Raw genomic sequence first — 23,239 nt, forward strand, 5'->3', positions numbered from 1 at the left:
AAAGTGGACCTGCAGCATTTAAATGACGCCTGGTGGTTACAACCTCCGTGGCCTTCTGCTGCCTCTGCCGGACGGAAAACCAACTCACCAGAAACACGCTCCGAGTTAAAATCTGCCCCAATGTATACTGGCTTGCTGTATACCTTTTTTCATGAAGGTGGTGCCCCTTTAAATTCCTTACTGCTTTCCATACTTTCTCCTAATGATGGTCTTTATGTTCTGGGAAAATTAGTCTTTTTTAGTATGGAAGACAATAGAGAAGTAATTTAGTCCCCCGATGGTTACAAACTGAGTGGCATTTGCTGTCAGATAAGATCAACAGCTGTCCCAATCCCTCTCCCGTGTTGAACTCACTGTTCCATGCGATATGGTCAGGTAACAGTTCTTTATGATACATTTCCTCTTCTGCCAAACTTTCCTCAACCTGAATGAGAAAATATTTATGATATAACATTGCTCAATTTGATAACTTCTTGAAAATATTAACAAATACATTTTTATAACAGTAAAGCACTCTTATGTCTGTAATTCTTTGCTCTCCTTTTAAGTAACTACTCACCTGTGGCCCCCCTCTTGGCTCTCACATCATGATGGCAAATGCCATCTGTATGCCCACATCAGTCTTTTTGTCTGAACATTCCTCTACCAATTATTCCTCTACTTGCTGTTACAAGTCTGGATGATTCTGACATTGAAGAGGAATATTAGCTGTGATAGTCTCTCTCTTTCTATACCCTTAATTTCTGCAGAGCCACATTTTGTTTTGCTTTCACAACTAGGTCTAACTGCAATCAGCATGGTTTGCACTCTTGGTAAAGTCTGTGCATCTCCAGTCAGAGTCAGTACATTACTAACATTGTACTTTTACCAGGTGATCAACACCGATGCCGAATGGCACAGAAGTTAAACACAATTTAAATTTACTGCATACGTCAGCAAAAGGGTTAGGACATCAGCTTCTTGCAGAATTCAAGCAGAGAAATGTAAAGCAGATGCATATTGCAGTATGAGAGTAAACTAGCAAGAAATATAAAAAAAACTGACAGTAAAAGCTTCTAAAAGTGTATAGAAAGGAAGAGGGTAGCTAAAGTAAACATTGGTCCGTTAGAGGATGAGACTGGGGAAATAAAAATGGAAAACAAGGAAAAGGCAGAGGAATTGAACAAATATTTTGTATCTGTCTTCACAGTAGAAGACACTAATAACATACCAATAATAGCAGATAATCAAGGGGCAAAGGGGAGGGAGGAACTAAAAACAATCGCTATCACTAGAGAAAAAGTACTAGGTAAACTAATGGGTCAAAAGGCTGACAAGTCCCCTGGACCTGATGGCTTGCATCTGAGGGTCTTAAAGGAAGTGGCTAAGAGATAATGGATGCATTGGTTATAATCTTCCAGAATTCACTAGATTCTGGAAAGGTCACAGCAGATTGGAAAACCACAAACATAACACCCCTATTCAAGAAGGGAGTGAGACAGAAAGCAGGTAACTATAGACCAGTTAGCCTAACATCTGTCATTGGGAAAATGCTAGAATCCATTATTAAGGAAGTAGTAGCAGAACATTTGGAGAGTCATAATACAGTCATGGAGAGTCAACATTGTTTTATGAAGGGGAAATCGTGACTGACAAATTTATTAAGAGTTCTTTGAAGAAATAATGGCTTTGAGGAAATAATGGATGCAGTATATTTGGATTTCCAAAAGGCATTCGATAAGATGCCACATAAAAGGTTACTGCACAAGATAAGAGCGCATGGTGTAATAAGGGGGAATATACTGGCATGGATAGAGGATTGGCTAATTAACAGAAAACAAGGAGTCGGGATAAAAGGGTCATTTTCAAAATAGCAATCTGTAACTAGTGGGGTGCCGCAGGGATCAGTGCTGGGGCCTCAACAATTTACAATATATATCAATGACTTGGATGAAGGAACAGAGTGTATTGTGGCCAAATTTTCTGATGATACAAAGATAGGAGGAAAAGCAAGTTGTGGGGAGGACACAAAGGGGTCAATTTTCAGATGGCCGAGCGGGTGCGTTCGTGGCTGGGGGGGTTCCTAAAATTGGGGATTCCCGGAGCGAGTCCGGAAACCAGCTCCAACCCCGCCCACTTCTGGGTTCCCCAATGACGCGAATCGGTACGCGCGCAGCCCCGCATGCAGGACTCCCACCGGCAATCAAAACCGGCGGGATCCCAGTTAAGATCATTATCTGGGTACTTGAGGTCGTTTACAGACCTCAATAGTTGGAGATTTTAGGAGGATTCGGATTTTGGACTACCCAGAGCGTGTTTCCCATGCTGGGGGAAACACACCCTGTTTAAACAGACATGTTGCAGCCAGCAGCCAGTGGCAGCTGCAAAGGTCCATTTAACAGGTGCAGGGTAAACCCTTATTCATTGCAGTAGGGCACTCTGTCATCTCAGACAAAGTTTTGCCTGCCACACTGTTATCTCCACACTCAAAATTATTAAATCATACCCTGAACTCTGTTGTCCAAACACATTTACCTACTTTGTGGACTCCCTCACACTCACACAGTCAGGATGGGGGTGGGGGGGGGGGGTCCATTGCTGCATTCATCACTCCATTGGAGGACGAGCAACATCACCAGCCTCGCCAGGCATGCCGTCCACCTCTGCTATGTGGAGCTACACAACACAGTGCTGCGCAACAGGCACCTGCACAAAGTAGTCGTGCAACTACACATACACCCATTGTAGGGTGACCCAGTGGGTGGCATCAAGGGTGTTCACGGAGAACCTTATGAAATTGCACAAGCCAGTCAAGAATGGCCAAGATATGGCAGTAGTGGTGACGATATAATATGTAATGTGAGTTGATCAGAAATCAAATATAAGTAAAAACCATGACAAACCCTCAAACACCCTTGTGCATCCCCTTCATGCTCACAACACGTTTGCCTTACACTTCCTATTACACATACGTAATGCATGCCCTGTGGCTGCAGCACAGGTAGTGGTAGGTTGAGTGAGGCTGACCGTGAAAGAGATGCATGAGAGGGTGAGTATGAGACAGAGCTATGAGATTGTATGAGGATTGGGTTGAGTGGTGGTGGTGGGATGAGTACTGGCGAGGTGAGGAAGTGCAGGTAAGATGAGGATGAGGTTTGAGTGGGTGTGAGGAGTGATGTGATAGAGTAGTGTTGGCAGTGCAGAAGAAGATGTGGGGTGGGGGCAGTGATGTGGCAGACGGAGTGCAGGGGAATGAGTAAGTGTACTCACTTCGGCTGACCTACTTAGGTCATTGAAGCGCCTCCTGCACTCTATGCAGATGCGTGATATGTTGGTAGTGCTGGTGACCTCCTCTGCTACCTTGAGCCAGGCCTTCATGTTGGCAGAGGCAGGCCACTTCCTCCCGTCCGCCGGGGAGGAGATCTCCATCCTCCCCCTCCTCCTCACCCCATCCAGTAGGACCTGGAGTGAGGCATCATTAAACCTGGGAGCAGCCTTCCCCCGGGCTGCTCCATGCTGTAATTTTGGCTCCTTTCTGCAGCATTAGTCAGTGGAGGACTGCCCTTTAAATAGGGCTCCTCCAGCTGACAGCCTATGATGCGGGTGCGCAGTCCACCCGCTGCGCAGATTTCCAGCGCGAAACCCGGAAGCCAAGGTAAGTGGCTTCAATTTACTTATGATCGCATGGGGAACCCACTGATTTTACTGGGCGGGTTACGCACGCGCCCAGTCGACCCCCCAACTGGCAACCCATCTCCCTCCTAATATCGGGCCCAAAGTGTCTGCAAGGGATATTGACAGGTTAAGAGAATGGGAAAAAATTTGGCAGATGGAATATAATGTAGGAAAATGTGAAGTCATCCACTTTGGGAGGAAAAATAAAAAAGCAAAATATTATTTGAATGGAGAAATACTACAAAATGCTGCAGTACAGAGGAATCTGGGTGTCCTCGTACATGAAACACAAAAAGTCAACATACAGGTGCAGCAGGTAATCCGGAAGGCAAACGGAATATTGGCCTTTATTTCTAGGGGGATGGAGTATAAAAGCAGGGAAGTCATGCTACAACTGTACAGCGTGCTGGTGAGACCACACCTAGAGTACTGCGTACAGTTCTGATGCCCTTATTTAAGGAAGGATATACTTGCATTGGAGGCAGTTTAGAGAAGGTTCACTAGGTTGATTTCGGATATGGAAGGGTTGTCTTATGAGGAAAGACTGAACAGGTTGGGTCTATACTCATTGGAGTTTAGAAGAACGAGAGGAAATCTTATTGAAACATATAAGATTCTGACGGGACTCGATAGGTAGACGCTGAGAGGATGTTACCCCTCATGGGGGAATCTAAAACTAGACGGCGTAGTCTCAGAATAAGGGGTCGCCCGTTAAAGACGGAAATGAAGAGGAATTTCTTCTCCCAGAGGGTCATGAATCTTTGGAATTCTTTACCCCAAAAAGCTGTGGAAGCTGAGTCATTGAATACATTCAAGGCTGAGTTAGACAAATTTTTGATCAGCAAGGGAGTCAAAGGACATGGGGAAAAGGTGGGAAAGTGGAGTTGAGGTAAAAATCAGATCAGCCATGATCTCATTAAATGGTGGAGCAGGCTCGAAGGGCGAAATGGCCTACTCCTGCTCCTATCTCTTATGGTGTCATGACCGCATTCATCAATGCCCGACTAAATCTACTAGTCTTTTTTTTATTCGTTCAAGGGATGTGGGCGTCGCTGGCAAGGCCAGCATTTATTGCCCATCTCTAATTGCCATTGAGAAGGTGGTGGTGAGCCGCCTTCTTGAACCGCTGTGGCGAAGGTTCTCCCACGGTGCTGTTAGGTAGGGAGTTCCAGGATTTTGACCCAGCGACGATGAAGGAACCGTGATATATTTCCAAGTGGGGATGGTGTGTGACTTGGAGGGGAATGTGCAGGTGGTGTTGTTCCCATGTGCCTGCTACCTTTGTCCTTCTGGGTGGTTGGGGTCACAGTTGGGAGGTGCTGTCGAAGAAGCCTTGGCTTCAGAGCATACATCAACCAAGAGTTAACAATTCAGAAAGAGTTAACAATTCATTAATATCTGGTACAGTTTAGACACAGGTGGATTCATATAAATGGAACGATATTCCTCAGGAACAGAATGGAACAGGCAGTGTTGGTCACAGCAAAACTGATTATTATTAACCCATCTCAGATGGGTGCAACTGTATACACAGGGCACTACAGTGGTCTTATCCTCAAGCATCATTCTGATTTCAATGTAATTCGGTATAGGAGAAACTGCACTCTCTTACCAAAATATATTAAAAACAGAATTACGATATAACAGAATGTTATTTAAAGCTCATATACTGCTTGGCCTGCTCATTGTTTGCACCGGGCTTGGAAACAGGACATTTCTTCACTTAGCCTCAGTACTCAGTACCCCCTGGTGCTCAGTATTTTAAGTAGAGCAGAGTAGTAAGAGTGCTGGATGGCAAGATTAAGAGGAAATATATTCTGATATCCACCTTCAGAAATCCAGTTATGATTTATCACTTTATTCAGTAAGCTAACCACTATGTAATTAGTTTTTATTAATTAGCAAAGAAATTGATATGTCACAAAAAGAAAAATGGGAAGGGATGTTTTTGCTACAAATATTTGAGAGAAACCTCAAGAAGGGTCTTGTGCTGGATTTTTCTTTAACATGTTCAGGTCCTCACATACAATTTTTGGACTTAAAAGTATCAAGAGCATTCACTAATTGTTCTGCAATATGGCACTTGGCTGTCTTATTTGCAATTGCCTCTCAGTGACATTATTGGTAAGCATGGGATCAGTTTTAGTATGTATAAGATACAAAGCTTTATCTCTCCATTACCATCCTTGATTGCATGACTGTTGCAGTGCTGTTTGACATCAAGTTGTAGATGAGGAAGAACTTCTTGCAGCTCAATGGGCAAGGTCAAAGCCAACCTGTTTGGGTCCTTACAGAAATTCTGTGCCCTTCCAGAAATGTTGTACCCTTATCCCCATACCCAACTCCTCTTCCTGGATACCTGCTTAATCTCAACAATGTGCAACCTGAGCTGAGCTTCAAACCTCTCAACCAGTCCAAGACTGCCTACTTTCAGTTCTCTCCATCCCTACCTTACCCAACTGTCACTGAACCCCTTATCCATACTTTTGTCACCTCCAGAATCAATTTTTCAAATATCTTCCTCACCAGCCTCCGAAGCTCCACCTACGTAAATTTGAACTCATCTGGAACTCCAAAATCTGAATCCTATCCCGCACACCCATCTCCCCTAACTTTGTCAGTCTTCATTGGCTTGCCAACCCTCGGCGCATCAGTATCAAAATCCTTGTCCTCATCTACAAAGCTCCCCATAGCCTTGCTCCTCTCTACCTCTGCTGCCTCCTCCAGTCCTACATCCCTACTCACACCATCCACTTTTCCAATTCTGATCTACTGTGCATTGTCCGCTTTCTCCATTCCACAATTGATGGCAGAGCCTGTAGCCCCCATATTCAGGAAGTCTCTACATCCTTCCACCTTGATATCTCTCTCCCCACCTTCAAAAGCCTCCTTAAAACCTACCTCTTCACAGCACCTTTAGCCACCTTGTGTAATCTCCCTCCTATTTCTGCCCGGGTCTGACTCCCAATTGTTACATCGAGTTACATCGAAACTACAGCACAGGAACAGGTCATTTGGCCATACTGATCCATGCCGGTGTTTATGCTCCACATAAGCCTCCTCTTACCACTCTTCATCTAACCCAATCAGCATATCCTTCTATTCCTTTCTCCCTCACGTGCTTATCTAGCTTCCCTTTAAATTCACCTACGCTAGTCACCTCAACTATTCCTTGTGGTAGCGAGTTCCACATTCTTACCACTCTTTGGGTAAAGAAGTTTCTCCTGAATTACCTATTGGATTTATAAGCAACTATTTTATATTTATGACCTCTAGTTTTGGACTCCCCCACAAGTGGAAACATTTTCTCTACGTCTACCTTATCAAACCCTTTCATTATATAAAGACCTCTATCAGGTCACCCCTCAGCCTTCACTTTAGCCCTAGACTGTTCAGCCTTTTCTGACAAGGATATCCTCTCAGTTCTGGTAACATCCTTGTGAATCTTTTTTGCACCCTCTCCAATGCCTCTATAATCTTTTTATAATGTGCTCTCAGCCAGAGTGGCGGTAGAGACACAGCAATTTTGCCTTAGTGGGGTGGGGGGGCGGGGTGCGGTGGAGGGATAATCATCCAGCATTCTCTCTTCCAATTGTTACAGCTACTAGAAGTGCATGTGTCTGGGTGTCAGATAAGGGCATGACCAGACTCAACTACGATACCCCACTAGTTGGATGGACAGTCTGATGATAACGATTATCAAGTTCACAAGTGAATAATGGCTACTCGGGCAAAGCATCTAATGGTGACTGGCACCCCATGGAATTGTACCCAGTAAGGAATGAACACCTTCAGGAGAGGAAGGGAGGAGAGAACATTTTCAGGAAAAGAGAGGAGATTAAAAAAAGCATTCAGCATTACGTTTGTGTACAATAATTATCTTGGAGCTTCTAGGATTGTCCTTACCATATCTTGATCTTAGTAGTGAAATTCAATATTTTTGAAGGATGGAAAAGAGTTAATACTGATCAAACGCCTTTTTCCAGCAAAGGTTTTGGTTAGATTACTTTGTTCAAGAATACTAAAATCATATTACATCAAGAAATACAGAAGACCATAATGAAGCATAAAAGCTCATTTTGCACACACCTCTATGCTTCTAAAAAGGCTGGCCAGTGCCCCAAGCAGCCTGATTGTTACAGCAACACAAGTTGAGTGCTACTTACTGATATATCATTGAGCAGTTAGTCTCCATGGCTACAATTCAGTAAATACAGAATCTGACAGCTGCACAATGCAGCCAGCCTAAATCCCAAAAGAAGCAGGGGTACACAGAAGGCATATCCCACTGGAGACAAATGCTCTAAACCTACAATTCTTTTGAATAAATGAGAAGACCACAGTCACACTAACCCATCACTTTTCTTATACAGGACTCCCATTTTCTCAGTGCCATATTGCTTATTGCCCTGGAGTTGGTGCATGCTATACACGGACTGGCGACTCACAGAATCCTGCAGAGACAGAAAACACAAACAAGTGATACCAGTGAGATTCCCATGGCCATTCAGCTACTGTACAAAACTCCATTTGAGAGCTAGACAGAAATGCATTGTAAACAAATGGAGTTCATTATTAACAAAAATGTTCCTTAGGACCAAATCAATGGCACTGGAAAGAACATGTTTGATAAGAGCAATATATTTTCTTTCAGGAGACTGTTATTTGAAAGGAATAGAAAATAAAAAAACTATAACTGGCAAGTCAATTTTAGGATTTTAGGAAGTTCTTCATACAAAGACTAAATCAACATGTGCAATGGACTTCAAGGCAAGGTAGTAGAAGCAAAGATCCTAAAATCAGCTGGATGATGGGAGTGGGTGACTCAAGGTTCTTGCTAGATGAACGAATGACTTTCCTCAGCCATACCTATTTTTCAGGAACTCAAAATTTCATTTCAAAGCTTGCATTTGTTTCCCTTTTTCAAGTTTAGCGAAGCAACCTACACACAAGTGAAGTTTAACATCACTATCATCTCCATAACATGCCTAAGTTCAAAAATGTGCAAAGTCCAGACCTTTCCCATCTAAAGTCAGGAATATTGTGTCCAGCTGCATTTTTTACCCGTTACATTAGTCACCACTATTTAAAAAATATTAGTTGATCTCACATGGCATTGCACACAGGGAGTCAAGACCAAGTGCAGTATTCAGGTCAAGCAGTTAGATGGTGTGGGATAATTGGACCAAGACAGGGACAGGTCCAAGGAAGAGGGTGGAGGAGGCAGATGGGAGAGCAGAAGAGGGGGGGAGGAAGAGGGGGGGTGAAGGTGGGAAAGAAAAGTGGAGGGGGGAATGAAGAGGAGGAAATGGGGAAGGCAGAAACAAAAAGAGAAAGGAGTGGAAGGGAAGAAGAGGAGAGAAAGTGAGGGAAGAGGAGAGTATTGGAGTAGGAGATGAGGGGAAGGAGAATAGGATAAGGTGGACAGGGATAGAAACATGGAAAATAGGAGCAAGATTAGGCCATTCGGCCCGTCGGGCCTGCTCCGCCATTCATAATGATCATGGCTGATCGTCTAACTCAGTACCCTGATACCGCTTTTACCCCATATCCCTTGATCCATTTAGCATTAAGAAATATATCTATCTCCTTCTTGAATACATCTAATGACTTGGCCTCCACTTGAATTCCACAGGTTCACCACCCTCTGAGTGAAGAATTTCTCCTCATCTCGGTTCTAAATGGCATACTCCGTATCCTGAGACTGTGACCCCTGGTTCTGGACTCCCCAGCCATCAGGAACATCCTCCCTGCAACTAGTCTGTCAAGCCCTGTTAGAATTTTATATGTTTTGATGCGATCCCCTCTCATTCTTCTAAACTCTAGTGAATATAGGCCTAGTCGACCCAATCTTTACTCATACGTCAGTCCTACCATCTCAGGAATCAGTCTGGTAAACCTTCGTTGCACTCTCTCCATGGCAAGGACATCCTTCCTCAGATTAGGAGACCAAAACTGCACACAATAATCCAGATGTGTTCTCACCAAGGCCCTGTATAACTGCAGTAAGACATCCCTGCTCCTGTACTCAAATCCTCTTACAATGAAGGCCAACATACCATTCGCCTTCCTAACTGTTTGCTGCACCTGAACGCTCGCTTTCAGCGATTGGTGTACAAGGACACCCAGGTCTCATTGCACCTCCCCTTTTCCCAATCTATCACCATTCAGATAATAATCTGCCTTTCTGTTTTTATAACCAAAGTGGATAACCTCACATTTATCCACATTATACTGCATCTGCCATGTTCTTGCCCACTCACCCAACTTGTGTAAATCACATTGGAGCCTCTTTGCATCCGCCTCACAGCTCACATTCCACCCCAGCTTTGTGTCGTCTGCAAACTTGGAAATGTTACATTTAGTTCCCTCATCCAAATCATTGATATATATTGTGAATAGCTGGGGCCCAAGCACTGATCCCTGCGGTACCCCACTAGTCACTGCCTGCCACCCGGAAAAAGACCTGTTTATTCCTACTCTCTGTTTCCTGTCTGTCAACCAATTCTCAATCCATGCCAGTATATTCCCCCCAATCCCATGTGCTTTAATTTTGCACACTAACCTCTTGTGTGAAACCTTATCAAAAGCCTTCTGAAAATCCAAGTACACCACATCCACTGGTTGCCCCCTATATATTCTATTAGTTACATCCTCAAAAAACTCCAGTAGATTTGTTAAGCATGATTTCCCTTCCATAAACCCATGCTGACTTTGTCCAATCCTGTTAATGTCCTCCAAGTGTTCTGTTATCACATTTTTTATAATGGACTGTAGCATTTTCCCCACTACTGATGTTAGGCTAACTGGTCTGTAATTCCCTGTTTTTTCTCTCCCTCCTTTTTTAAATAGTGGGGTTACATTTGCCACCCTCCAATCTGTAGGAACTGTTCCAGAGTCTATAGAATTTTGGAAGATGATCACCAATGCATCCACTATTTCCAGGGCCACTTCCTTTAGTACTCTGGGATGTAGATTATCAGGCCCTGGGGATTTGTCAGCCTTTAGCCCCATTAATTTCCTTTGCACTATTTTTTCACAAATACTGATTTCCTTCAGTTCCTCCCTCTCACAAGACCCTTGGTTCCCTAACATTTCTGGCAGGTTATTTGTGTCCTCCTTTGTGAAGACAGAACCAAAGTATGTGTTTAATTGTTCTGCCATTTCTTTGTTCCCCATTATAATTTCCCCCCTTTCTGACTGTAAGGGACCTACATTTGTCTTCACTAATCTTTTTCTCTTGACATATTTATAGAAACTTTTACAGTCAGTTTTTATGTTCCCTGCTAGTTTACTCTCATAGTCTATTTTTCCCCTCTTAATCAATCTCTTTGTCGTTCTTTGCTGAATTCTAAACTGCTCCCAATCCTCAGGCTTGCCGCTTTTTCTGGCAATTTTATATGTCTCCTCTTTGGATCGAATACTATCCTTAATTTCTTTTGTAAGCCACTATTGAGCCACCTTTCCTGTTTTATTTTTGCTCCAGACAGGAATGAATAATTGTTGTAATTCCTGCACACGTTCTTTAAATATTAGCCATTGCCTATCCACCGTCATCCCTTTTAGTAAAGTTCCCCATTCTATCATAGCCAACTCGCACCTCATACTTTCGTAATTTCCTTTATTTAGATTCTGTACCATAGTTTCGGATTCAACTACTTCGCTCTCCATTTAATGATGAATTCTATCATGTTATGGTCGCTCTTCCCTAAGGGACTCCGCACAACAAGATTGTTAATCAATCCTTTCTCATTGCACAATACCAGTCTAGGATCGCCTGTTCTCTAGTTGATTCCTCAACCTATTGGTCTAGAAAACCATCACGTACACACTCCAGGAATTCCTCCCCCAGAGTATTATCGCTAATTTGGTTTGACCAATCTATATGTAGTTAGAGTCACCCATGATTATAGTTGTACCCTTCTTGCGTGCATCTCTAATTTCCTGTTTAATGCCCTCCCCTATATCTCCACTACTGTTTGGGGGCCTATAGACAACCCCCACCAACGTTTTCTGCCCCTTGGTGTTTCTTAGCTCCACCCATGCAGATTCCACATCGTGATTTTCCGAGCCAATATCTTTCCTCACTATTGCATTGATTTCCTCCTTTACTAACAACGTTACCCCACCTCCTTTCCCTTTCTGTCTGTCCTTCCTAAATATTGAATACCCTTGGATGTTCAGTTCCCATCCTTGGTCACCCTGCAGCCATGTCTCCGTAATCGCAACTATATCATAACCGTTAATATCTATCTGCGCTGTTAATTCATCTAGCTTATTGCGAATGCTCCGCGCATTAATACACAATGCCTTTATGGGGAGGACGTAAGAGGAGTTCAGGTAGAGTTTGGCAATTTTTTAGCAGTTCTCACCTGTTCTGCTCTGAGAAGGATGTTCCAGTGTGCATCACATACACAGGCTAGCATTTCTCAAGGCTTCTAGGCTCTAGTAGGAACCATTCAGTCAGCCCTCCGGCTGATCAGTGGCCAGCCGGAATCCGAGCCCAATACAAGGAGAATGGCAGGAGTTCACTCACACAGGAACATAGGAATAAGTGTAGGCTATTTAGCCCCTCGAGCCTGTTCCGCCATTCAATGAGATCATGGCTGATCTGTGACCCAACTCCATATACCCATATCCCTTAATATCTTTGGTTAACAAAAAAAATCTATCAATCTCAGATTTAAAATGAACAATTGAGCTAGCATCAATTGTCATTTGTGGAAGAGAGTTCCAAACTTCTACCACCCTTTGCATGTAGATGTGTTTCCTAACTTCACTCCTGAAAGTCCTGGCTCTAATTTTTAGACTGTGTCCCCTAGTACTAGACTCCCCAACCAGCCAAAATAGTTTTTCTCTAACTATCCTATCAGTTCCCCCTAAAATCTTGAAAACTTCGATAAAATCACCCCTTAATCCTCTAAATTCCAGGGAATACAACCCTAGTTTGTGTAATCTCTTCTCGTAATTTAATCCTTGGAGTCCAGGAATCATTCTAGTAAATCTACGCTGCACTTCCTCCAAGACCAATATGTCCTTCCTAAGGTGCGGTGCCAAGAACTAAACACAGTACTCCAGGTGTAGTTAAACCAGGGCTTTGTATAGCTGTAGCATAACTTCTACCCCCTTGTATTCTGGTCCTCTAGATATAAATGCCAGCATTCCATTAGCCTTTTTGATTACTTTCTGTACCTGTCCATGACATTTTAATGATCTATGTACATGGACCCGAGTCTCTTTGGATCTCCACTGTTTCGATCTTTTCACCATTTAGAAAGTTCTCTGATCTATCCTTTTTAGGTCCAAAGTGGATGATCTCACACGTGCCTAGATTGAAATCCATTTGCCACAGTTTTGCCCATTCACTTAATCTATTATTAGCTCTCTGTAACATTATGCTTCCATCTACACTGCTTACAATGCTGTCTATCTTTGCATCATCGGCAAACTTGAATATGTGGCTCTCCTATCCCATCATCTAAGTTGTTAATAAATACAGTGAATAGTTGAGGCCCCAGCTCAGATCCACGAGTCACATCCTGCCAAATTTGAGTACCTGCCCATTATCCCTACTCTCTGTCTCCTGCTGCTCAGCCCTTTTCCTAACCAGGTCAATAATTTGCCCTCAATTCCATAAGCTTCAATTTTAGCTAACAGTCTCTTATGAGGGACTTTATATGGAATTCCAGAAGGCATTCGATAAACAACATCCATAGACATTCCCCTGTCCACTACTTTAGTTGAATCTTCAAAAAATTCAATCAGGTTCGTCAGGCATGACCTACCCCTCACATGCTGGCTTTCTCTGATCAGCTGAAAATTTTCAAGGTGTTCAGTCACTCTATCCTTAATTATAGACTCAAGTAATTTCCCGACCACAGATGTTAGGCTAACTGGACTATAATTCCCTCGTTTCCCTCTCTCACCTTTCTTAAATAGCAGAGTGACATGTGCAATGTTCCAATCTAAAGGAATGGTTCCTGAATTGAGAGAATTTTGGAAGATTATAGTTAGGGCCAATGTTCCCTCTAATTTTTTTCAGCCATGCACGGAACAAATTTGGGCTTGTGCACCGATATAAAGGCTGTGTGCATCACCGTAAAACAAATCACAACTTTAAACAGAACATCTTTTTGGAAAACATTATTCAGGGTATGTAACAAACAGAACAAATGTACAAAATAATGGATAATTGAAACAATTTAATGTTATATTGGCTGATAAATTTATATAATTTATGAAATGGGTTTCTTAAGTTGCACTAGGATTGAGCAGACCAGTCTTGTTATATTTTATTAAAAATTATCCGATGGGAACGATTCCAATCAGCTTTTTGTTGAATCAGCTTAATGACTCTGATTCAAGCAGAAATAAATCGTGTGCAATCAGAATTTTTAAATTGAGTCAAAAATACAAAACAGCTGTCAAATCAGTCAGTGTGAATTTGGGGATAACAAACAGTTTAATTAAAGCTCTCCCCGCCTCCATTGAATCCTCAGCAGGGTTTAAAAAATTACTGCATTACAATTGTACATCTTGCAGGTCTCATTAGCTTTGGCTGCCTCTATGTAAGGCAGGGAGCAGTTTGGTCATGGGCCCTTCATCTGTGATTAGGTGGAGGTGCCTGGTCTGTGATTGGGTGGGGATGCCTGGTCTGTGATTGGGTGGGGATGCCTGATCTGTGATTGGGTGGGGATGCCTGATCTGTGATTGGGTGGGGATGCCTGGTCTGTGATTGGGTGGGGATGCCTGGTCTGTGATTGGGTGGGGATGCCTGGTCTGTGATTGGGTGGGGATGCCTGGTCTGTGATTGGGTGGGGATGCCTGGTCTGTGATTGGGTGGATAGGTCCTGTCTGTGATTGGCCATTGACAAATGCATCGGTTTCGCCAATCAGTTTACATTTTACTTTCTGGTCTTGTTTCCGCGCAGCCAATCAGCTGCTCGCTGACTGCATTTCCTAGCAACGTGGTAAACAATGCTGCAGCTGGGGCCGGAGCCGCGGGATTGGACACTTGGGACACTCCCCAGTACCAGAGGCAGAGCAGCCCGCCTGGGGCTAGAGCACTGGGGACCGGGGAGGCAGAGCTGGAGAAGGGCCTGGAGTCCCGGCACTGGTCAGTGTGGACAAGGGGCCTGGGGACTGGTCAGTGTAGGAGAGGGGCAGAGAACACTGGTTTGGTGCGTGGACGGAATGATTAATTGCGCGGCACACAACAGACTGCTGCACAGCCGCGCACGCGTGCAACTTAGAGGGAACAGTGGTTAGGGCATCTGCAATGTTCTCACCTACTTCCTTTAATACCCTAGGATGGAAAACATGATGATTTCTCACTCATGATAGCAACACTTACAAGGCCTCTGGTCAGCTGCCTCATATAATAGGATGGAGGCAAGATCAGGCTCCCCAGCAACAACAATAGAGATGCAGCCTGCTCAAGCCTCTATCCCAGGACTCTGATGTCATGAGACAATAGCCACCTCAGTCCCAAAAAGCTCATTGTCTACTTTTACAGGCAACCACCTCTCACGACAATGGCCCTAACAAGAGATACTAGAATAGGCCACAGGAAGTAACACAGCAGTACCTGAGGAAGCACAGTGATAAGCAGCAATAAGGAGTGGGTATAGAGGGGAACATTGCATTAACCATGATTTGGCTTGTGAACTAGTTGTGGTGTTCAATCCTTTGACTGTAGTATTGGTGGGGCGAAGTAGCTTTTGTGATCTCAGAGGTTTTAGTTTTGAAGGTTGCATCCTAAGGGTTTGGATCTGCTGCACAGCCTCCAGTAATGAGGGGAATATGTAGTGACAACGGAGTAGGCAAGAGGTTGATTTCATTATTGATCTCCTTGATGATCTCTCAGTGTATTTCTTTGGCATCAAGGATTGCGACCTCCTCTGATTCCAATTCTTTTTGCTGATGCACTCCGGATCTTCCAGCTACACTAGGAATGGCCTTCTTCCTCGGGAGCTTTGTTATAGTCCCTTTTGGAGGATGAAGTTGTGCAGTGCACAGCAAGCCACCACAATGTGCCAAACCCACCCAGGAGCGTACTGCAGTGTACCCCCAGATCAGTTCAGACACCTGAAGTGACCTGTCAATTTCCTAACAGTTTGCTCTATGATTACGTGGGTGGCTGCAATTCCTCCTTGTACCAGTGTTCTGCCGCAGAGACGGGCACTCAGTGATGTCATCAGTCACCTTCCCCACAACTTTTGCTACTCTGCCCTGCAAATATTTTAAATAACAGGGTCTATCTCAACGTTGTGAGAAAGCCACTTAGGGAATTTCCCCCTTGCGCCTCAATAGCTGATTCTTGGTTGAAGCTAGGATTAGGCTTTTGAAGTGCAGGGTTTGGCAGAGAAATTATAGTTAGAATGGGTTCATGTATCCGGGCCTGGGTGGGGCAACTGGAGAGCAGACCTCAACAGAAGCAGGGACTAGGGCTCAGTAGAATAGCACAAGTTGCTGATAGCAGCTGGAAAACAATTTAAAGACATTTTTTAAGAAAGGTAAAGAAATTTAAATTGAAAAAGGATAGGTTTATCTGTCTGTAAACATCCCCTATAGGAATGGATGTGGGAGATGCAGTGTTATCTAGTGTCGAGAGGCACAAAAGATATGCGAAAGCCGAATGTTGGTGTCTAGATTAACATAGATAGGCATGACACCATTTAAATGTTGACATATAAAGTGCACTGAAAAATCAGGACATTGTAAATAAAATTAATGTGCATAAGAAATGTGCACTATATCCAAGACTTTTAAAACATTATTGTAGACAGATAGACATATAGATAGATAGATGTAACTGAAGCAAAAATAACTAGTTGTTGTGAATTAGTGAGCAGGATAAGAAAATAAAGAGAAAATTAATTCAGCAGCTAACTGGAAAACAAATTAAATGAATAAGCCAATTAAATGAACTGCGGAACAATTACAGTCGGTAAAGAAAACAACAGGCGGCTTGGGCAGTTGTGGTGGGGGGTGGTGACATAAAGAAAACAAAATGGAAACCAATTCAGTAGCCTAATAAAGGAATTAAATGAGCAGTCTGCAAGAAAAAGACTTACATGAAGTGGAGCAATTACATGAACTGGGGTACAAAGGAGGCAGCAAAGCATCAATGGTAGCAAAATAACTTGGAGAGCCAGGGGAAGTGATGCCTTTGAAACGTGACCACCAGAAATTTTTCATTTTAATATTTAGAGATTAAGTAATGGAACCGCAGGTAAACAATACTGCAAATATCAACAACTTGTATTTATAAAGCACCTTTTAACGTAATATCACAGATACTAGGGGGGTGATTTTAACCCCCAAGAACGGGTGGGTCGGGGTTGGGTGGGGGTCGAAAATAGTTGTTTTTTTGGGTCGCAACTACAAAATTTTCGGACTTCGCATTCCCAGTGGGAAGCCTGTACTTTTACATGCCTACGTTAAATCCGGAAATAAAGCTGGGTTGCAGTTACGACCGAAAGATGCACTATATCCCAAAGAATCCTATACCCAGACAATTTAATGAGTGTAACAGAGAGTTGTAGCTTACCTCTTTGTGGTCCAATTGTAATGTTGGTTTGAGCTGATCACGAAGGCTACACAGCTGCTTTTTTTCCTCATCCTGGTTCTGTTTAATCTGAAACAGTGAAAGACAAACATTTCTAATTAAAAATGCTGCTCAGGAATTTGTTCTTTTCATCCCGCACATTCTTCAAGGGATCCCTTGCAGTCCCTCCCTAACCTGGAGCTTTTTCATTTGCAACACTAAATAACTTAGTTCTATAAACAACTAACTCAATAAAACTGGCTTCCTTGCATTTATTTTGTTTTTCAGCCACTCCCTTTCATCAATTTTTCAGTTCCTAGGTTGCTGGAAACTAATTTACACGCCTTGACCTCACCCTTATTAACCAATTTTGTTTTTTCTCCAAAGGATCTGTTTCCTGTTTACTAAAGGGTAATTTTAACCGAACCCGCTCGGTGGCAAACTGACGGGATTGGGTAGAACGCCGGTTTTACTCTTCATTGAAATCAATGGAAAGTAAAATCGGGCAAGGTATAAAACTAGGCATGCCACCCGATCCCACCAGTTTCCCGACAAGAGGGTTAAGTCAAAATTACCCTCAATAAGTCAAATATTTATGGTAGATTAAATTAGAGAATAATAGGAGATCTCCCATGGCACTGTTTTTGGATAAAAATGAAAGAATTTAGTAGTCAAGGCTGGCACACTTTTCCCACATTTGTCTTGTGAATACCCTCTCCCCCCCCCACAACGATTGCACTGTAACTGTACCATGCTGCAGACCCCAAACCCTAGAGTCACTCTCATTTGCTTGATATTGATAGGAGACCTGGACCATGGGCAGTTCTGATAGATGAGTTGTTCTAGGAAAGAAAGACAGACAGAAAGAAAGGAAGGAAGGAAAGACAGACAGACAGACAGACAAAGAAAGGAAGGAAAGACAGACAGACAGACAGAAAGAAGGAAAGGCAGAAAAAAACTGTATTTATGTAGCGTCCTATCAGGACCCCAGGATGCCCCAAAGTGCTGCACAACTACTGGATTACATTTGACATGCATTCACTGTTATGTACGTAAACGGAGCAGCCAATTAGCGCACAACAAGATCTCATAAACAGCAACTGAATGAATAACCAGAAAATCTGTTTTTGGTGTTGCTGGTTAAAGGAGGAATGTTGCCCAGGACATTGGGACAAATTCCTGCACTTGTTCAAATAGTGCCATGTGATCTTTTAGGGTCATCTGAGCAGGCAGACAGGGACTTGGTTTAATGGCTCATCTGAAAAATGGCACCTCTGACAATGCAGCATTCCCTTAATACTGTGTCAATAAGTGTCAGTTTAGATTATGTGCTCAAGTCATAGTGGGACTAGACCCACAATCATCTGACTCGCAGTACTATCAACTGAGTCAAGCTGACACAAATAAAGTTAAAGATGATGGGTATGGCTATGGTAAGCCTTCATCAGTCCTGCCAAACTATCCCTCCACATGATTCTGACCAACAAAAAGCCATGACCTCAAGCATGCAGCATCACAAGTTATATACAATTCTGCTAGATTTATTGTATTAATGTATGAACCTACAAATGCCATGCAAGCAAAGAGTACACCTCCAGTGATATATGAATCAATAAAAAACTGGAATTTCTTTTAAAAATATAAAAGTTGGATGGTAAAAGAGTGATATAGGTCCTTAGCTGAATTGTTGCACTACAAGTGCACCTCATATTTGTTGACTATGCTGTAGTTTGCTGCATTTAATGAGGGGGATACATAAGGCAGCCACCAAGGATAGATAAATAGCTTCTGTGGCAAGGTAAAGGGAGGAAAGGAAGTGAGGACAAAATGAAGACCAACTCAATTCCTACTCAAAGGGTCCAACTCAAAATCACAGCCTCTGCTATGATTCAAACTGTTGCTACCCTAAACAAGTGAGATTCACTAGCTCATAGTTAGCTAGTAATTTGATCCCTTTGTGGTTAAAGAAAACAGTGGTAGAACCCAATGTCATCCCCAGACTGTTGTTCTCTGTTGATCAATTGTTGAGTAATGTTGCAAATGGCCCTGAAAATTTTGTCGATCAGAGTATCAGCCCACATTTTCCAACTGAAGGAACTTGCTACCACGTGGAGTACCCAGAAAGGTATGCTGATAGGGTTAGATGAAGTAGGATGGGAGGAGGCTCATGTGGAACATAAACACCGGCATAGATCAGTTGGGCCGAATGGCCTATTTCTGTAAATTCAATGTAATTCTATGAAGGGAATGATGTGATGCTATGCTATAATAACAGAGAGTGGATAGGTGAAAGAAATTCAAGAACAAAACATTTATGAGTACTAAGAAAAAAGAAAAAACAACAGAAAATGCTGGAAAAACACAGCAGGTCAGTCAGCATTTGTAAAGAGAAAAGACAGGTTAACATTTTGGGTGTGGACCCATGATTCTACACCACTTTTTCAAGGAAGACCAGAGAGTTAGTTCTTCTGGCGCCCTGGCCAGCATTCATTCCTCAATCAACACTTCCGAAACAGATTAACTGGTCATTCATTTCATCTGTGTTTGTGGGTCCTTGCATGGTGCATATTGATTGCCACATGTACCTAAATAACAAAAGTGACTACGCTTCAAAAATAAATCATTAGCTGTGAAGAGCTTTGGAGGACTAGAAAAGTGCTGCATAAATAATTTTTTTCTTTCTTCCTTATTACTCCTTAAGTACTCATCTGATCAAAATTTCTGCTCATTCCTAGCGGCAATCATGAGGGGAAAAGTTTGGTACTCACATTCTGTAAATCTGCTGCAAGAATTTCGACAGAATGCCTAATCTTCTCAGCTGTTTTCAAGCCTTCCTGAAAAAAACTGAAACAGAATGCAGTGAAACTCCCATCATTATTTTAGCATTTTAGACCAATATCATAGGATTTCCTAACACCAAACCATTTCCTTTCAATTTCCATAGGCAATATCCAATCTCTTTAAAGCATTAATAGTTTGTTTATACATTTCTTCATTTAACTTTATAAGTCTATTAATATCACAGCCCAATTAATATAAACTTGGTTGACAAATTAGACATGATTAATAAAGAGGCTCTATTGCATTACGGTACACATAGTGTAAAAAGCTACTGCTAGTATAGACATTACACGGAGCTGTAAGCCATCTGTTCAGGAACTGTATGCCCATTATATGGCAGATGCATATCATTCTCAGGACTGCTCTGATTGACTGAGATGAAAAATAAATGAATATTGGCACCTCCAATACTAATGGAACTTGGTCTGCTCTCAGATATCAGCTCCTCCATTATGGTAGGTGCACAATACGCTCAATTCATAGCATACGTGCATAGGAATTGACAGTGAGATATTCAAAAGTTATATAATACAAGACGAGAGTAGAACAGACTAGTTTTACCCATGGCATGCTGTAAGTGAACTGAAAAGATGCACTCAATATGCTAAATTTGTTCTAATAACCAGAATTATTCAAGCTCGTAAAATTCACTGCTGCATCTCATTAATACTGTTGGGATGGGTGGGGAAGGTGAGGCATAAGAAACAGAAATGCAAATGCACTATGATTTTTGCAAAAATGCTGTTGTTTAAGAAACACAGAATTGGAATCAAACATTAATTGTCTTGTTGGAATGTATTAATTCCTTCATAGTAGCAGCTTTTAGGCCAATTATACTATTGAATCGAAAGCAGTATCAGTTTTGCAACAATACAAACTGTAACTCTGGTGTAAAGTCATCTGAAGTGCAGTATAATTGCAATCAACGCAAAACAAACTTTAAAAGGTTCAGTCCGAATTTGCTTAACATTAACAGTGGGACTGTCAGCTCTCTGTTAACATTAAAATTTAATGGGTGTTCTAATGTCAATGTGCAGAGTCCTAGCATGCATGTATAGAACTTCCTTTTCCCTGGCCAGAAAGTGAGATCGGAACCGGCAATGTACCTTAGGTGTCCCTGTTCCACATTGCTCTCAGCAGCTTCTAGTTTTAGATCAATATCTGTAGCACAAGGGCACATAATCAGGTCTACAGTCTTATAGCCCTGTTTCCAACCTTCACTCACATCTAATGAGATTCCACGTTGGCAGCAGAGCCGCGAGATTACTGCCCAATAGACTTCTCAGCAGAATAACATGAACTTTGTGCTAACACCACCACAGACGATCCACTTCAGTGCTTCTGACAGCTGAAAATTATCAAAATTTGAAACACCCAATCTAAACTTGTAGGAGTCTCAACAGATATTTCCAGCTTGTACTAAATCGTTCAGGAAGCTACATAAATATTTTTCTAATTACCCCTTACACTGCTCATTTAAGGCCAGCACTACATGCAATATTCCTCATGTTAGCCCCAAAGATCTAATATAACACCACTGATGATGGCCCAACTTCACCTTCAGCACTTTAGCAAAACCTTGTCCAAGAGATAATTTTGCAATATCATCTTGCTTTCCCAGAACCACTGTAGCTGGCACAATATCTGCCTTTTGTTTATTTTCTAAAAGGTAGTAGCCTTTTGTACTGGCATACTATTTCCTTTTGATTGGAAAGAGAAGATGCCTAAAACAACTCATGTATATGGTTTAACATCAGCTAAGTAATGGAAGGTGTCATCAACAATGCCATCAAGTGACACCTACTTATCCTTAATCTGCTCGCAGCTGCTCAGTTCGGGTTCTGCCAGAACCACTTGGCTCCGGACCTAGTCACAGTCTAGATCCAGACATGATTGCAGGAACTGAGAAGAGGTTAGAATAGTTGCCCTTGGCATTAAGGCAGCATTCAACTGAGTATGACACCAAGGAGTCCAAGCAAAACTGAAGTCAATGGGGGTCAAAGGAAAAACCCTGCAATAGCTAGAGTCATACCTGACACAAAGCAAGATGTTTATGATTGTCGGAGCCCTAGGAAATTTCTGTAGGAACATCTCAGGGCAGCGTCCTTGGCCCAACCATCTTCAGCTGCTTCAACAATGACCTCCCCTCCATCATAATGTAAAGAAGGGGTCTGTTAGTTGACGACTCTAAAGTGTTCAGCTCAATTCACAACTCTTACGATTATGAAGCAGCCATGCCATCCTACAGCAGAACCTGAACAACACCCAGGTTTGTGCTAGCAAGTTGCAGGCAATATTTGTGCCACGTGAGTGCCAGGTAAGGACCATCTCCAATAAAAAAAGTCCAAACACCTTTGATTTACCTCCAATGGCACTGCCACTGTCTAGTCTCCTACCATCAACATCCCGGGAGTCACCATTAACCAGAAGATTAACTGGGCCAGCCATATCAACAACATGGTTACAACAGCAGGGCAGAGGCTGCGTACTCTGCAAGGATTGTCTCACCTCACGACCCCTAAAGCCACTTCATCATCTACAAGGCTCGTCAGGTGTGTGATGAAATACGCTGTCAAAGAGCCAGCCAGGCACAATGGGTCTAATATCCTCCTTCTGTGCTATAAGATTCTATGATTCTATGATACTCATTACTCGCCTAGATGGGTGCAGCTGTAACAGCATTCAAAAAGCTCCCCACCATGCAGGACAGAGCAGTCTGCTTGATTGGTACCCCTACCACTAGACTCAACTACCGGCTGCAGTATGTACTATCTACAGGATGAACTGCAGAAACTCATCTAGAATACTTTGTCAGCACCTCCCAGCCCTGTGACTTCTATCAAAAATGACAAGAGCAACAATGTTGTGGGAACAGCATCACCTCCAATTTCCCCTCCAAGTCACACACCATTCTGAATTGAACATACACTGCCGTTCCCTCATCATGGCTGGGTCAAAATCCTGGAGTTCCCTAGCTAACACCATTGTAGACGCACCATCAGCACAAAGAAGAAGTTCAAAGAGAAGGCCACCACCATCTTCTCGGGGCTTTTAGAGATTGGAAATAAAAATCTGGCATTGCCAGCATTGTCCACATCCCAAGAACAAATAAAAATATTGCACGTATGGAAATCTGCACAACAAAATACCAGCCATTACACTTAGGAGTAGAAATTGGTTATGGCCCGCTCTTGG

General features: G+C 42.7%; 1 protein-coding gene across 1 annotated transcript in view; it reads right to left on the reverse strand.

Moving 5' to 3' along the window:
• unm_sa1614 (un-named sa1614) overlaps window positions 1-23,239 on the reverse strand; it is a 214,571-nt gene that overhangs the window by 82,469 nt on the left and 108,863 nt on the right. The window contains exons 8-11 of the mRNA XM_068000226.1: window positions 19,972-20,047; window positions 17,207-17,293; window positions 8,008-8,108; window positions 355-424 (exon numbers count right to left, since the gene is read on the reverse strand). Coding sequence (XP_067856327.1) covers window positions 355-424; window positions 8,008-8,108; window positions 17,207-17,293; window positions 19,972-20,047 — 334 coding nt within the window. The remainder of the gene's footprint in view (window positions 1-354; window positions 425-8,007; window positions 8,109-17,206; window positions 17,294-19,971; window positions 20,048-23,239) is intronic.

This window comes from Heptranchias perlo, chromosome 19 (genome assembly GCF_035084215.1).
Source record: "Heptranchias perlo isolate sHepPer1 chromosome 19, sHepPer1.hap1, whole genome shotgun sequence".
Classification (NCBI taxonomy): Eukaryota; Metazoa; Chordata; class Chondrichthyes; order Hexanchiformes; family Hexanchidae; genus Heptranchias; species Heptranchias perlo.